At 44.1% G+C, this 18,229-nt stretch overlaps 1 protein-coding gene across 1 annotated transcript in view; it reads right to left on the bottom strand.

Annotated features, from left to right (window-relative positions):
• SNX9 (sorting nexin 9) overlaps positions 1-18,229 on the bottom strand; it is a 270,467-nt gene that overhangs the window by 88,633 nt on the left and 163,605 nt on the right. The window contains exons 8-9 of the mRNA XM_073671526.1: positions 9,155-9,280; positions 7,725-7,842 (exon numbers count right to left, since the gene is read on the bottom strand). Of these exons, the coding sequence (XP_073527627.1) occupies positions 7,725-7,842; positions 9,155-9,280 (244 nt within the window). The remainder of the gene's footprint in view (positions 1-7,724; positions 7,843-9,154; positions 9,281-18,229) is intronic.

The following is an 18,229-nucleotide window of genomic DNA, read 5'->3' on the forward strand; positions in this document are numbered from 1 at the left end:
TAGCAGACGCGTTTCAGAAATTAATCCTTAGTCATTGCAAGGATCGACTAAGGATTAATTTCCGAAACACGTCAGCTACTGAACTATTCTCCCATGCTTGTGATGGCTGTGACTTAAAACCCCATCTATTTGCCGATATGGAATATTTTAAATGAATTAATAAACATTGCTTTTATTGGAGCTCGTCTTGCTGGATTTTCCTCTCCGGCTGACAGTTCTGCACTGCCTTATATCTCCTCTCTCCATCTCTGTCTATCACCCTACCCGTGCCCTCCGTTCTACAAATGACCTAAGAATAACATCCCCCATAATCCGAACCTTGCACCTCCAGGTCCAAGACTTATCTCGTGCTGCGCCAGTTCTCTGGAATGCTCTACCCCAGACGATCCGACTGATGCCTAGCCCCCACGTCTTCAAGCAGGCTTTAAAAACCCATCTCTTTAAACAAGCTTAAACACCTTAACTACTCCGTAAACTAACTTTACCCTATTCCCTCCTTCTAAATATTATTCAGAATCTGCACCCTACTATTCATCTGTCTCCACACTCTCCATGCACACGATAACTGCACTCGATACTTGATTATTGCACTTAAGTATACTGGCTGATAACCGGATCATGCAGCTTTATATGAAAATCCCTATTATAATTGCTAGACCTGAAATAACAAGCACTTTTCACCTATTGTTTCACCCCATTTCCTTGCAGATTGTAAGCTTGCGAGCAGGGACCTCACTCCTAATGTAACTGATTAAATTCAATACAAGGTAAGACAGTTTTTGTCAGTACATGTCCCCGCTTAATTGTAAACTGCTGCGGAATATGTTGGCGCTACATAAATAAAAAATTATTATTATAATGACCAGGCCAATTTTTACAATTCTGACCAGCGTCATTTTATGAGGTAATAACTTTGGAACGCTTCAACATATCCCAGTAATTCTAAGAATGTTTTTTCTTGACATATTGTACTTTATGATAGTGGTAAAATTTATTTGATATGACTGGTGTTTATTTGTGAAAAAAACGGAAATTTGGCACCAATTTTGAAAATTTTGCAATTTTCAAACTTTGAATTTTCATGCCTTTAAACCAGAGAGATATGTCACACAAAATAATTAATAAATAACATTTTTCAAATGTGTACTTTAAATCAGCACAACTTTGGAACCAAATATTTCTGTTTGGAAGTTAAGGTTTAAAAGTTGACCAGCAATTTCTCATTTTTCCAGAAAAATTTACAAAACCATTTTTTTTTTTTAGGGACCACATAACATATGAAGTGACTTTGAGGGGTCTATATGACAGAAAATACCAAAAAGTGACAGCATTCTAAAAAAAAGCACCCGTTAAGGTGCTCAAAATCACATTCATTATTAACCCTTCAGGTGCTTCAGAGGCACTTTTGGAACATGGACAAAAACAATGAACATTTAACTTTTTTCACAAAAATTTTACTTTAGACCCCAATTTTTTATTTTCGCAAGGGTAACTGAAAAAAATGTTGTTGTGCAATTTTTCCTGAGCACGCCGATACCCCATATGTGGGGGAAAACCACCCCTCAGGGAACTTATCTACAGTCATGGCCAAAAGTTTTGAGAATGACACCAAAATGATATTTTCCCATGATCTGCTGGCCTCTGGTTTTTATTAGTGTTTGTCTGATGTTTATATCACATACAGAAATATAATTGCAATCATATTATGAGCACCAATAGGTTATATTGACAGTTAGAATGAGTTAATGCAGCAAGTCAATATTTGCAGTGTTGTCCCTTCTTCTTCAAGACCTCTGTAATTCTCCCTGGCATGCTCTCAATCAACTTTTGGACCAAATCCTGACTGATAGCAGTCCATTCTTGCATAATCAATGCTTGCATTTTGCCAGAATTTGTTGGTTTTTGTTTGTCCACCCGTCTCTTGATGATTGACCACAAGTTCTCAATGGGATTAAGATCTGGGGAGTTTCCAGGCCATGGACCCAAAATCTCTATGTTTTGTTCCATGAGCCATTTAGTTATCACCTTTGCTTTATGGCAAGGTGCTCCATCATGCTGGAAAAGGCATTGTTGGGCGTCAAACTGCTCTTGGACGGTTGGGAGAAGTTGCTCTTGGAGGACATTCTGGTACCATTCTTTATTCATGGCTGTGTTTTTAGGCAAGACTGTGAGTGAGCCGATTCCCTTGGCTGAGAAGCAACCCCACACATGAATGGTTTCAGGATGCTTTACAGTTGGCATGAGACAAGACTGGTGGTAGCACTCACCTCTTCTCCGAATAAGCTGTTTTCCAGATGTCCCAAACAATCGAAAAGGGGATTCATCAGAGAAAATGACTTTGCCCCAGTCCTCAGCAGTCCACTCCCTGTACCTTTTGCAGAATATCAGTCGGTCCCTGATGTTTTTTCTGGAGAGAAGTGGCTTCTTTGCTGCCCTCCTTGAAACCAGCCCTTGCTCAAAGAGTCTCCGCCTCACAGTGCGTGCAGAAGCACTCACACCAGCCTGCTGCCATTCCTGAGCAAGCTCGGCACTGCTGGTAGTCCCATCCCGCAGCTGAAACAGTTTTAAGATACGGTCCTGGCGCTTGCTGGTCTTTCTTGGGCGCCCTGGAGCCTTTTTGACAACAATGGAAGCTCTCTCCTTGAAGTTCTTGATGCGATAGATTGTTGACTGAGGTGCAATCTTTGTAGCTGCGATACTCTTCCCTTTTAGGCCATTTTTGTGCAGTGCAATGATGGCTGCACGTGTTTCTTTAGAGATAACCATGGTTAACTGAAGAGAAACAATGATACCAAGAACCAGCCTCCTTTTAAAGTGTCCAGTGATGTCATTCTTACTTAATCATGACTGATTGATCGCCTCCCCTGTCCTCATCAACACCCACACCTGTGTTAATGGATCAATCACTAAAACGATGTTAGCTGCTCCTTTTAAGGCAGGACTGCAATGATGTTGAAATGTGTTTTGGGGGTTAAAGTTCATTTTCTGGGCAAATATTGACTTTGCAAGTACAGTAATTGCTGTTAAGCTGATCACTCTTTGACATTCAGGAGTATATGCAAATTGCCATTACAAAAAATGAAGCAGTAAACTTTGGAAAAATTACTATTTGTCTCATTCTCAATACTTTTGGCCATGACTGTAGATGTGTGGTGAGCACCTTGAACCCCCAGGTGCTTCACAGAAGTTTATAACATGGAGCCGTAAAAATAAACATTTCACATTTTTCACACACAAATGTTTTTCAGCCCCAAATTTTGCATTTTCATAAAAGTAACAGGAGAAATTGCACCAAACAATTTGTTGTGCAATTTATCCTGAGTAAGCTGATACCCCATATGTGGGGGAAAAACACTGTTTGGGCGCACGGCAGGGTTCGGAAGGGAAGGAGTGACGTTTTGGAATGCAGACTGATGGAATGTTCTGCGGGTGTTATGCCGCGTTTGCAGAGCCCCTGATGTGCCTAAACAATGGAAATGCTCAAAAAGTGCCTCCTTTTTGGAAACTAGACCCCCCAATGAATTTACCTAAATGTGTGGTGAGCACTTTGAGCCCCCAGGTGCTTCACAGAAAATTATAAAGTTGACTTGTGAAAATAAAAAAAAAACTAATTTTTCTACAAAAATGTTACTTTAGCCCCCCAAAAAATATTTTCACAAGGGAAACAGGAGAAAGTGGACCCCAAAATTTGTTGTGCAATTTCTCCTGAGCACGCAGATACCACATATGTGGGGGAAAACTATTGTTTGGGCGCACGGCAGAGTTCAGAAAGGAAGGTGTGACATTTTGGAACGCAGACTTTGATGGAATGGCCTGTGGGTGTCATATTGCGCTTGGAGAGCCCCTGATGTGCCTAAACAGTGGAAAACCAGTCAGTGCGAAAAATTGGGAAAACTTTGAAAGTGCCCCCAAGTGCAGTTGCAAAAACCATCAAGCGCTACAAAGAAACTGGCTCACATGAGGATCGCCCCAGGAAAGGAAGACCAAGAGTCACCTCTGCTTCTGAGGATAAGTTTATCCGAGTCACCAGCCTCAGAAATCGCAGGTTAACAGCAGCTCAGATTAGACACCAGGTCAATGCCACACAGAGTTCTAGCAGCAGACACATCTCTTCAACAACTGTTAAGAGGAGACTTTGTTCAGCATGCCTTCATAGTAAAATAGCTGCTAGGAAACCACTGCTAAGGACAGGCAACAAGCAGAAGAGACTTGTTTGGGCTAAAGAACACAAGGAATGGACATTAGACCAGTGGAAATCTGTGCTTTTGTCTGACGAGTCCAAATTTGAGATCTTTGGTTCCAACCACCGTGTCTTTGTGCGACGCAGAAAAGGTGAACGGATGGACTCCACATGCCTGGTTCCCACCGTGAAGCATGGAGGAGGAGGTGTGATGGTGTGGGGGTGCTTTTCTGGTGACACTGTTGGGGATTTATTCAAAATTGAAGGCATACTGAACCAGCATGGCTACCACAGCATATTGCAGCGGCATGCTATTCCATCCGGTTTGCGTTTAGTTGGACCATCATTTATTTTTCAACAGGACAATGACCCCCAAACACACCTCCAGGCTGTGTAAGGGCTATTTGACCAAGAAGGAGAGTGATGGAGTGCTATGCCAGATGACCTAGCCTCCACAGTCACCAGACCTGAACCCAATCGAGATGGTTTGGGGTGAGCTGGACCGAAGAGTGAAGGCAAAAGGGCCAACAAGTGCTAAGCATCTCTGGGAACTCCTTCAAGATTGTTGGAAGACCATTTCCAGTGACTACCTCTTGAAGCTCATCAAGAGAATGCCAAGAGTGTGCAAAGCAGTCATCAAAGCAAAAGGTGGCTACTTTGAAGAGCCTAGAATATAAGACATATTTTCAGTTGTTTCACACTTTTTTGTTAAGTATATAATTCCACATGTGTTAATTCATAGTTTTGATGCCTTCAGTGTGAATGTACAATTTTGTATGAAAATACAGAAAAATCTTTAAATGAGAAGGTGTGTCCAAACTTTTGGTTTGTATATATACACACACACACACACACACACACACACACACACACACACACACACTTAGTCCCGCTATGGTACTTTCACTTTCTGCAGTTTGATCGCAGTTATAAGGTATAGCAGTGCAGGATCACTGCTATACCTTATAGCTGTCAGCCCTGCAGACACAAGATAGTTTGATCATGCACTGCGCATGACAAACTACCTTGCTAGTGCCTGGTGACCCAGATGTCATTATGACGACATCGGGCCACCATGGCAACTAACGGGACCACGCCATGACGTCGCAGGGTCTCCGATCCAAGAGCAGAGGGGCTTTTGTCCCACTGCTCGCTCGCTAAATACTGCGATCACAGCGACATCAGCATTTAGGGGGTTAAACTGCCAGTAGCGGTGAGGGTACCGCACCTGGCACTAAGTGCAGGGTGTTAGCTGTCAGGCTCAGCTGACACCCGGCGGCAATCGCGCCCGCACAGCCTCTGTGTGTGCATGATCAGTGAGACGCAATAATACGTACCTGGTCACCTGGTCATTAAGGCCCAGGGCACAGGGACGTATTATTACAGCTCACAACAAAAAGGGGTTAAAGCAGCATGATGTAGGGATAGAGATCATGAATCCAGCAATGTGTCACTTACTTTACTGGGTGCTGCGGTTTTCATTAAAAACGGTTTTATCTGCTGCAGATCCATCATTTCTCTGAATGCTGAACTCCTCATAACCCCACCCACATAACTGATTTGTGTAACGCTCGTGCCCGGACTGACTGGTGTGAGCGTGATTAGTGATCCCACTGTACCATGAACCGAGGAGTGCCTAGAGGGGCGTAATTAAGCATCAACCCGGTCCGACCAAGGTCGCACGGTAGCTCAGTCGACTCCATGAACCAGGGAGGAACCGAGGAGAGGGACCAGGTGCCACTCCAGGTCAGACCCCGGGTCACAGCTGTTGACTCACACCGGGGAATGCAGGTTAGCTGGTATGCAGACAGGTGGGTACTGGCAGGCACGGCTGATATGTAGGCAGGTGGGTACTGGCAGGCGCGGCTGGTATGCAGACAGGCGGATACTGGCAGGTATGAACGCAGACTGGATAGGGACCAGTACAGACTGGGATACAGTAGCAGAGCAAAACCGCAGGAGTGGTGAACAAGCAGAGCGGAGCAAAACCTCAGGTGCGGAGAACAAGCAGAGCGGAGCAAAACCGCAGGTGTGGTGAGCAAGCAGAGCGGAGCAAAACCGCAGGTGCGGTGAGCAAGCAGAGCGGAGCAAAACCGCAGGTGCGGTGAACAAGCAGAGCGGAGCAAAAACGCAGGCGCGGTGAACAGGCAGAGCGGAGCAAAACCGCAGGTGCGGTGAACAGGCAGAGCGGAGCAAAACCGCAGGTGCGGTGAGCAGGCAGAGCGGAGCAAAACCTCAGGTGCAGAGAACAAGCAGAGCGGAGCAGAACCGCAGGTGCAGTCAACTAGCGAAGCAGAGCGGAACCGCTGGAGCGGTGAACAAGCAGAGCAGAACAGAACCGCAGGTGCGGTAAACAAGCGGAGCAGAGCGGAACCGCCGGAGCGGTGAACAAGCAGAGCAGAAGGTGAAGGCAGACAGGACAGGGCTCTGTTCACATGGAACAGACTGGAAAATACAGGAAGATGGTAAGAACACAGGAGGGAGATATGGAGGCAGGGAAAGGGGACAAGCAGAACCAGATACACACAAGGTACTTAGAATGAAGTAGCGAGTGGACACAAAACTCACAAACAGAAGTACAGAGACAACGAGTTGGAGTTAGGTGCGGGTTCAGACACTGCAGTCAAAGGGAAGGTATGGACATAGAGAGAAACAAGTAACGGCTAGGACACTGTTCAGACAGGAACTGAACTGGGAACAAGATACAGGAACGAGCCTGGGAACTCAGCCCCCAGGGTGGCGGAAACAGACTAGAAGTCAGAGATACAGGTAGCGGCCCTGGGAACTCGGCCCCCAGGGTGGCGGAAACAGACTAGAAGTCACAGGTACAGGAAAAGGCCCTGGGTACTTAGCCCCCAGGGTGGCGGACAGACTACGGTCAGGACAGGACCTGGCACCTCAGTTGCCAAAGACAAACTGAGTGAAAGTGTTGCTCAGGCACCTCCTACTGGGTGGAGGGGGTTTAAGTATCCAGTGACTCACAGCAATAGGCTGGGGATGCATTAGGACTGTGCACACAGTAGCTATAAGAAACAAGCAGAAAGCCGCGCCGATGCCCTAAGCAATCACACAAGAGACATGGACAGAGCAGGTACTGGAGCAAAGAGTGCAGCATGGACTGACAGGTAAGATTGCGGTCTTGCATGGTGGGAGGTGGTGCACCATGCAAGCAAGCCGCCAGGGATGTTACAATTTGCAGGTTTTCTGTGAACACTGTGCATAGGGAGAAAGCTGTCAATCAGTGGTGGAGGAAAGTTATACAGAGCTCATGAATATTGGAGGACTTCATACAGCAAGTTTACTAGTCCTCTAGTGATAATCTCCTGCTGAAAAAACGGTGACTTTATCAAAATTGCACTACGCAGCCTAGTAAGTGACACATTGCTGTAATCAGGGAACTGTCTACATTATAGTGTTCTCAGATCAGATAGCAAAAACCTGGTGACAGTTCCATTTAATGCCCTAACTTTTGTTCTCCCTGTAGATAAGTTTCCCTGAGTGATGTCTGAGATGTCTGAACACATCTTAATTCTTAAAATGTTACCTGTAACTTGTTTGTCTGGAAGAGAAGGAATGGGTATAGCCAAGCCAAACTTCACCAAAAGACGCTCATAAAGCCAATCAAAGTGCTTATATCTGTGGTTTACTGCTCGGTTTGTGCTCTAGAAAATAAAAAGATTGAGTTATAAGCAAAAAAGAGCAGAATTATTTAAACCAAAACCTTCTGACAGTGAGGAGACAGACTATGGTTTTACACCAGGAGGGACTTATTAAAGCGCTCCTGTCAGCAGGGTTGTGCTTAGTAAACCACACACAATGTCAGGTGGGCGCCGTTACACTAAGTAAAATGATACCTTTCCTGATGAAATCTTTCCAGTGGTTCTTTTATAATCTTCATTTTCATTTCTGCCATAATGATATGCATGTGCTATGGTGCTCTCATTATATATTCATGTATTCCTATCTGTGCCTTGTGACAGGTCACTGTGCATTCAGTGACCTGCCTACTATTTTACATACTGACTTTGTAATTTCTGTGTCACATTAAAATTTACATAACCCAAAATGGCTGCCGCAGCATTTGCAGTAGCATCTCTTGTTTGCCGAGAGATGCTACTGTGCACGGGCGGGCGTCATTTTGATTTTGGAAAAATAATTTGGGTGCAGCAATATGTTGCCGTGCATGCGCAATGGCATCTCTCGGCAACGGAGAAATGCTACAGCGCAAGCGGCGGGGGCCATATTGCTGTAGGCAAAGTTCTTTTTCCTCTAGCAAAATAGTGTCCGCGTGTGCACAGTAGCTAAGGGCAGCTAGCGTCGCCATGTTGCTGGAGGAAAAAGAAATTTACCTGCAGCAATATGGCCGCCGCCCATGCTTGCGCAGTAGCGTTTCTCAGTTGCCGAGAGATGCTATTAAGCATGCGCGGCGCCATATTGCTGCACCCAAATTCTTTTTTCAAAAGCAAAATGGCGCCAACACATGCGCAGTAGCATCTCTCAGCAAACGAGAGAGGATACTGCGCATGTGTCCGCCATTTTGGGTTATGTAAATTTCAATGTGACACAGAAATTACCAAGTCAGTATATAAAATAGTAGGCAGGTCACTGAAAACACAGTGACCTGTCAAAAGGCACAGATAGGAATACATGAATACACAATGAGAGCACCAGAGCACTTGCATATCATTAGAGCAGAAATGAAAACAAAGATTATAAAAGAACCACTGGACGGATTTCATCAACAAAGGTATCATTTTACTCAGTGTAACTGCACCCACCTGACAGTGTATGTGGTTTACTAAGCACAACCCTGCTGACAGGTGCGCTTTAAGCATGCAACTTTCACATAAGTAATTTCAATCATTATCTGTCATCAATTTTTCTCATCACAATACTTCATCACATCTTACTTGACATTAAAGTAGAATAATAAGTTAAGACCTGGGACTTTGCACTCAGATGCAGCTTACTTACTGTTGGTGTTAGCTGATATTCTATATAACTCTTCAGACCATACATTTTGGTTCCCTTACGTGGATCAGCTACAACACAATCGAATGTTGAAGTTGGGTAGACCCACATTGGCCCATAATCTCCTATCTGGAAAAAAGAAATCTATTTAGCCATATTATTCAAGTTTTATATTTAACCCTTTTACAGTCAATGTGGCTATATCTCTTAGAAGTTACAGAGCAGCATTGAAAGTTTTAGGGTATGTGTACACATTGCGTTTTTACTGCGTTTTTTTTCTGCAGCAAATCCTGATCTCTTGCCAAGAGGTTTGTTCAGGATATTTCTTGCTTGTTTTATTATGCATTTTTGGTGCACTTTTTGCCAAAAACTGACACCTGCGCTTTTTCAGCGTTTTTTCATCACCCATTATTTCCAATGGGTGAAAAAACGCTGAAAGAAGTGACATACTCTATTCTGCAAAAAAACATGAAAAGCACAAAATCCTGTTTAAAAAAACCAAGATGTGTGCATGTGATTTCTGGAATCTCATAGACTTTGCAGCTACTGTAAAACGCAGCAGAAAATTTGCATATAAAACGCATTAAATAAACGCTGAAAAAACGTAATGTGTGAATATAGCCTTACTTTCTGGTTCTGTGTGTCTGGAACTTGGGTTGGGAACTTGTACAGTACAGTATGTAACCCAAAGAGGAAGGATACAGGAAATTTTCTTCATGTTATGATCCCGCCACATTTGGGAGGACTTTAGCCATATAAGGAATGGGAAATCAGCAGTTGCATTTTTTAGTCAAATTTTTACTGGTATAAAGGCCACAGAGACTTTTGCCTTGTTCAGTTCTCATAAATAAATGAAGAAAAGAACACGGAGTTGTACACATAAATGGCCTGTAAAAATAAGTTTCTATGCTTTTTTTTTTTATTTTACAAGTAGTTACAATTTAATGTAAAACTGCATTAAGGTACTCACAATTGTAAAATGCTGAACGGGATTTATACCTTCACAAAATATATAGCTATGGGAATATAATATACCTTTAATCAATTTTATAATTCAGGTGTTAATGCAAAGCTGCACTTCCTAATCTAGTGCAGTGTATTATATCTGCCTGTCACAATTCTGCCAACAGGTTGTGAGGGGTCAATGTAATGACAAAAGAAGCTTCCTCCAACAAATGCGATGCCATGATAAAAATTGACTGCAGCATAAAGGGAATTAAAAGGCCAGAATCAGAGGTTTCTCCAGTTCCAGCCTTTACATCAGCAGCTTAGTAGTCTAACACCACTAGGCTCTCGAGGCAAATCGCACGGGCATACATTCTGAGCCCATGAAGGAATCACCAGAAGAAAAAAGCAGACAAATGGTCAATAATATAAGTGCAATATGTTGAAATTTTAAGAAAATAATTTTGGTGAGTCCCAAAATAATTAAAATCCTCAATTTATTACAAAATAATTTAAAAGATCATACAGGTTGGGAATACATCTTCACTGTAAATAAGGGCTTTTTGCCAGAAACGCGTTGAGATGTATCCCCAACCTGTATGATCTTTTAAATTATTTTGTAATAAATTGAGGATTTTAATTATTTTGAGACTCACCAAAATTATTTTCTTATGTGAAGCCATAAGTCACGGCTACTGGTTGGAGACACACAACATTGTAAGACGGACTGAGTCATATAAATAGGACACGGTGAGGCGGCTTTTTTGTTTATTTACCATGTTGAAATTTTATTGATCAATAATGAGTGGACATGGGTGGGAACAAACAACAAGAAAGCGAGCGCATGGTCCGGGTAGCAAAACAAGTAATCAAAATTGGTACATTTAAAGATCGAAAGTCCAATTAAAATAGATCAATTCATGGCTGTACGATATCAAAAATCAGATAAAATACAGACATATAAGTAGCCCGAAAATCAAAGTAAAAAGATAGACATGGAGAAGTTATAGTGGATGTGCACAGGCATGTTATCAAAGAGTTAAATTGTAAATATAAGTAAACCACAAATGGGTAAGTATATATAATATATGTAAGAACTCTAGATAAAGTGCTGTAGTGCAAAAAGGTGCCGTTGTGCAGGCATGACAGACAGGTGTCTTGAGTTAAATAGATCAGTCCATTTTATAATATCATTATATCAGATAGACCCGGTCTCTACTGAGTGTTCTGCTATTATATATTGCCTGACGAAGGCTGACGCCGAAAAGGGCATCGGGGTGGGCGCATCCTGGTAGCAACTTGGCTGACCCTCACACAGGTACACGCTACAGTGGGTACGGAAAGTATTCAGACCCCTTTACATTTTTCACTCTGTTTCATTGCAGCCATTTGGTAAATTCTAAAAATTTCATTTTTTTTCTCATTAAAGTACACTCTGCATCCCATCTTGACTGAGAAAAAACAAAAACAGAAAATGTATAAATTTTTGCAAATTTATTAAAAAAGAAAAACTGAAATATCACATGGTCATAAGTATTCAGACCCTTTGCTCAGACACTCATATTTAAGTCACATGCTGTACATTTCATTGTGATCCTCCTTGAGATGGTTCTACTCTTTCATTGAAGTCCAGATGTTTAATTAAACTGATAGGACTTGATTTGGAAAGGCACACACCTGTCTATATAAGACTTCACAGCTCACAGTACATGTCAGACCAAATGACAATCATGAGCTCAAAAGGAACTGCTCAAGGAGCTCAGAGACAGAATTGTGGCAATGCACAGATCTGGCCAAGGTTACAAAAGAATTTCAGCATTACTCAAGGTTCCTAAGAGCACAGTGGCCTCCATAATCCTTAAATGGAAGTTGGGACCACCAGAAGTCTTCCTAGACCTAGCCGTCCAGCCAAACTGAGCAATCGTGGGAGAAGAGCCTTGGTGATAGAGGTAAATTAGAACCCCAAGATCACTGTGGCTGAGCTCCAGTCCAGAGATGCAGTAGGGAGATGGGAGAAAGTTCCACAAAGTCAACTATCACTGCAGCCCTCCACCAGTCGTGCCTTTATGGCAGAGTGGCCCGACGGAAGCCTCTCCTCAGTGCAAGACATATGAAAGCCCGCATAGAGTTTGCTCAAAAACACATGAAGGACTCCTAGACTATGAGAAATAAGATTCTCTGGTCTGATGAGACGAAGATAGAACTTTTTTGTGATAATTTAAGCAGCATGTGTGGAGAAAACCAGGCACTGCTCATCACCTGCCCAATACAATCCCAACAGTGAAACATGATGGTGGCAGCATCATACTATGGGGATGTTTTTCAGCTGCAGGGACAGGACGACTGGTTGCAATTGAAGGAAACATGAATGTGGCCAAGTACCTCAGACTTGGCCGAAGTTTCACCTTCCAACAAGACAATGACCCTAAGCACACAGCTAAAATAACAAAGGAGTGGCTTCAGAACAACTCTGTGACTACTCTTGACTGGCCCAGCCAGAGCCCTGACCTAAATCTAATTGGGCATCTATGGAGAGACCTGAAAATGGCTATCCACCAACGTTCACCATCCAACCTGACGGAACTGGAGAGGATCTGCAAGGAAGAATGGCAGAGGATCCCCAAATCCAGGTGTGAAAAACTTGTTGCATCATTCCCAAGAAGACTTATGGCTGTACTAGCTAAAAAGGCTGCTTCTACTCAATACTGAGCAAAGGGTCTGAATACTTATGACCATGTTATATTTCAGTTTTTTGTTTTTATTAAATTTGAAAAAATTTCTACATTTCTGTTTTTTTCAGTCAAGATGGGGTGCAGAGTGTAAATTAATGAGAAAAAAATGAACTTTTTAGAATTTACCAAATGGCTGCAGTGAAAGAGAGTGAAAAATGTAATGGGGTGAATACTTTCCGTGCCCAGTGTATATTCATTGAATAAGATTGTATACTCATATGGACAGCATATAATAGCATAACACTCAGTAGAGACTGGGTCTATTTGATATAATGATATTATAAAATGAGCTGATCTATTTAACTCAAGACACCTGTCTGTCATGCCTGCACAGAGACACCTTTTTGCACTGCAGCACTTTATCTAGAGTTCTTACATATATTAGATATGGGCAGCACGGTGGCTCAGTTGTTAGCATTGCAGCCTTGCAGTTCAAATCACGACATTTGCAAGGAGTTTGTATGTTCCCCGTGTTTGCATGGGTTTCCTCTGGGTTCTCCGGTTTCCTCCCACACTCCAAAGACATACTGATAAGGAATGTAGATTGTGAGCCCCAATGAGGACAGCGCCCATAATGTCTTTAAATTGTCTGAATTGCAAAGCGCTGCGGAATATGTTGGTGCTATATAAATAAAAAGATTATTATTATATACTTACCCATTTGTGGTTTACTTATATTTACAATTTAACTCTTTGATAAACATGCCTCCACGTCTCTCTTTTTACTATGATTTCCGGGTTACTTATATGTCTGTATTTTATCTGAGTTTTGACATCGTAACGCCATCATTTTATCTATTTTAATTGGATTATATATCTATAAATTTACCGATTTGTGATTACTTGTTTTGCTACCCGGACCATGCGCTCGCTTTCTTGCTAGTTGTTCCCACCCATGTCCACTCATTAAGTGCAATATGTTGAAATTTTATTGATCAATATATTATTGACCTTTTGTCAGCTTCTTCTCTTCTGGTGATTTATGCATATTTTCCGACTGATCACTACTAGAGATGAGCAAATGTTTTGATGTTAGGGTTCGGCGAATAAACCAGAACATCAAAAAAATGTTCGTGTTCAGGCTGCCGAATCCTGATCACGAACCCGAACATGGCCCCGAACATCCCTGGTTTCCCAGGCTGTCATCGGCGTGACAGCGCGGGAATCAGGGCATGTGAAATCATTACCGTCGGTAACAGCGCTGCGGGGATCATACTGACAGCTGTCAGCATGATCCCCGCAGCAGTGACAGTCACTCGCGGTTAAAAGATTACCGCAGGTGACAGGCGCCAGCTGATGGGGCTACTACACCCATCATCCGGCGCCTGCTGTCACTGTACACAAGCGCCACTGATGGGAGAAGTAATCTCTCATCAGCGCGCTTGCGCGGTGAAAGTGAAAAAAATCTGAATAAATAAATATTTAAATAAAAATAATTAACACATATACTCATCTATCACTTACCTGCACCTTGACCCCGATGTTCTCGTCCCCTGTAAAAAATAAAAAAACACCATACACTTACCTTACACCTAGTCCCCGAAGGCCATGTTCACCTGCAATAAAGGAAAAATAATAAACCAACCTCATCCTCACCTGTCCGCCATCGTCCATATACCGAGTGTCCCACGACGATCTCAGTGATAGCGCGGCCACATCCGGAGATGTGACAGTCCTATCCGGCAGCCGGCAATACACTGACAGCAGTGTATCGCGAGAAGCTGCCGGCTCAGGTTACCGGAGTTTAAAAAGCTGATGATCAGCTGAGAGCTAAAGGACCTGACTTACGCCATTAGTGCTTTGATCATCAGCTGTTTGAACTCAAGTGACCTCAGCCCTGCAGCACAGCACTATACACTGACAGGAGTGATTACACTCCTGTCTGTTACGGATCCGGGTGGTGGAACCTCTGTGCTGCGGTGCAAGGAGGGACCAGAGGGGCGTAACTAGGTATCAACACGGACCGACCAAGGCCGTACGGCGGCTCAATCAACTCCGTGATCAGGGAAGGACCGAGCAGAGGGACCAGGTGCTACTCTGGGGACCGACCTTGTATGAGAGCAGGTGACTTCCACGGGTCAGAAGGCAGGGACTGATCGGTACAGCAGATGAGCACGGCAGGCAGGCTGACGGGTGATCCGGGCAGACGGACTGGCAGGCACCCAGCAGGAGCCTCCTTTAGGCTGACAGGTAGGCACGGCAGGTAACAGGCAGGAGCCTCTAGGTAGGCTGTCAGGCAGGTACAGCAAGTGACGGGCAGGAGCCTCTAGGTAGGCTGTCAGGCAGGCACAGCCATTGACGGGCAGGAGCCTCGAGGTAGGCTGTCAGGTATACACGGCAGGTGCAGGCAGGAGCCTCCAGGTGACAGGCAGGTTCTCCAGGTAGGCAGACTAGCCTAGCCCATAGACAGACTGGCGGGTTTGACCGTAGGCAGACCGTCAGGCTAGAGAGTGTCCTTGGCAGGTGGAGATAGGTAGCAGGTGAAGGCTCCGGATAAGCGGACTGGCCAAGCCAATAGACAGACTAGCGGACAGGGCTGTAAGCAGACTGTCGGGCTGGACTGGTAATCAGGCTGGCAGACTGGACTGATAGTCAGACGGACTGGACTGGTAGTCAGACAGGCAGCAGGACCTGTGGGCTGAAGCAGAGTTTAGCATACAGAGCAACAACCTTGCACGGGCACCTCCATATTGGAGGAGGTGCCTTTTATAGGGGAAGTCCTCCAGCCATTGGCTGGGGGACTTTTTAGGACGGCGCGCGCGGCCCCTTTAAGAGGGAGGGAGCGCGCGCGCGCCCTAAGCACAGAGCCAGGGAAGCTGCGTGCACTAGCAGCAGCTGCAGGGAGGCCAGAGGACGCCGGAGCAGGACAGCGGCGGTAAGGGGAACGGCGTCTCTGCCGGGCAGGAGGCAGAGATGCCGATGCTACACTGTCAGTGTACAGTGCTGTCTTCTACAGCAGTGACATCAGTGATTGCTGATGTCCCTGCAGTAGAAGTGACCTGGATCACCGTGGGACACTTGGATTGCGTCATGACGGCGGACAGGTAAAGGATACGGTTGTTTTTTTATTTATTTTATTTATTTATTTTACAGACGATCGAGATTTTCGGGGACTGAGTGAACAATAAATACATTTTTAAAACCGTGAATTTTATTTCAATAAAATACTTTTTTCTGGCCGTGTCATTATTGGTAAAGCATCGTAAACCTATATTACGCGGTTAGTAATGGGGGCCTCTTATAGACGCCTCTCCATTACTAACCTGGGCTTCATGTCAGCCGCTAATAGAAGGCTGACATGAACACCAGCCCTATTGCCCCACTCGCCACCGCTACACGGCAGTGGGAAGATCGAAGTTAAGCGCCAGAATTGGAGCATCTTATGGATGCGCCCTTTCTGGGTCCGCTGAGGGTTGATGTTATTAGCCTCAGAGGGAGCCATGATCCATGGCCCCTTCCCTGGCTATTAATATCAGCTCACAGCTGTCTGTTTAGCCTTTGCTGGTTAGATTATATAGGGGACCCTACATCAATTTTTTTCTTGGGTCCCCCTGTAATCTAGCCAGTAAAGGCTAAGCAAACAGCTGTGAGCTGTTATTAATAGCCAGGGAACATCTTTGACTAATGGCCCCCTCTCCGGCTACTAATATCAGCCCCAGCAGTCGACTTTCCCTCTGTTGGTTATGAAAATTACGCGGGAACCCACGCCATATATTTTTTTTAATTTTAGCAGTGGCGAGTGGGGTATTGGCGGCTGACGTGAAGCCCAGGTTAGTAATGGAGGGCGTTTATAAGATGCCCCCATTACTAACCGCGTAGTAAAAGTCTACAACGCTTTTTCAATAATGACACTGCCAGAATAAAGTCTTTTATTGAAATAAAATTCCACACGGTTTTAAAAATGTATTTATTGTTCACTCAGTCCCTGAAGCCCATGACGTAATCCTGATTGTCCCACGGCGATCTGGGTCACTACAGCAGGGACATCAACACTCACTGATGTCTCTGCTGTAGAAGACAGCACTGTACACTGACAGGAGTGTAATCACTCCTGTCAGTGTATAGTGCCGCTGCAGGGGTGAGGTCACTTGAGTTCAAAGAGCTGATGATCAGCTGAGAGCTCCAGTGATCTCACTTACAGCACTAAGTGCTGCGTGGGAAAATTCCCACACAGCACTAATTCCGTAAGTCAGGTCCTGGAGTGCTCAGCTGATCATCAGCTGTTTGAACTCCGGTGACCTGAGGCGGCAGCTTCTCGTGTTACACTGCGGGAGCCATAGCTCCTGTCAGTCTATCACCGGCTGTCTGATAGCACAGTCACATCTGCAGATGTGGGCGTGCTATCACTGAGATAATCGTGGGACACTCGGTATGTGGACTACAGCGGACAGGTGAAGATGAGGTTGGTGTATTATTTTACCTTTATTTCAGGTGAACATGGACTTTGGGGATTAGCTGTAAGGTAAGTGTATGGTGTTTTTTATTTTGTACAGGGGATGAGAACACTGGGGTCAAGGTGCAGGTAAGTGATAGGTAAGTATATGTGTTAATTATTTTTATTTAAATATTTATTTTAACTTTTTTTTTTTACTTTCACCGCGCAAGCGCGCTGATGAGAGATTACTTCTCCCATCAGCGGCACTTGTGTGCAGTAACAGCGGGCGCCAGATGATGGGGGTAGTATCCCCATCAGCCGGCACCTGTCACCCATGGTAGGCTTTTTAACGCGGGTGACTGTCACAGCTGCGGGAATCACGCTGACAGCTGTCAGTATGATCCCCGCAGCGCTGTCACCTACCGCAGGTCACAGCCACACAGGATCTGAGATTTTTGGGGCCATGTTCGTGCCGAAGTAGAAACAGGCGATCATTCGCTGAACAAATTCGCTCATCTCTAGTCAATACTATATGTAATCCACACATGCACAGTAAAAACACAATGGAGACTTTTCTCTGTATATAGAGGAGTATCAGCTACTATATATCCTTAGATAAATATTGAGATTTGCATGTGTATTGTATTACTCTTGAATTGTTTCTTAACTTGAGCCCATCAATAGACTATTAAATACAGGTATGTCATGGAGCTTTAAGGGGTTAATATAATGAATCAAAATGATCGATAAAAAAAGCACACTAGGTGTATAAGTCACATGACTATACAAGAGATTACAGTCAAACAGTGAAGGTTTAACATGTCTTGTAGTAGGTGGACCTTTACAAGTGTGGTCAAGCCATGATAACCACACATTGCTTACTAGCTGTTATGCTGCACCTGAATTAGCAGCTTAAATCTGTGAAAAATATTAGTGTAGCATGTCAATTACCATGGTGTTGTCACATCTCAGCAACGACATATAATAACGCCCTTGGGACTCAAGTGTATTGCCACAAGTTTGTGA

The sequence above is a fragment of the Phyllobates terribilis genome, unplaced genomic scaffold (genome assembly GCF_046119375.1).
Source record: "Phyllobates terribilis strain yellow unplaced genomic scaffold, ASM4611937v1 Scaffold_3__8_contigs__length_932513732, whole genome shotgun sequence".
NCBI lineage: Eukaryota > Metazoa > Chordata > Amphibia > Anura > Dendrobatidae > Phyllobates > Phyllobates terribilis.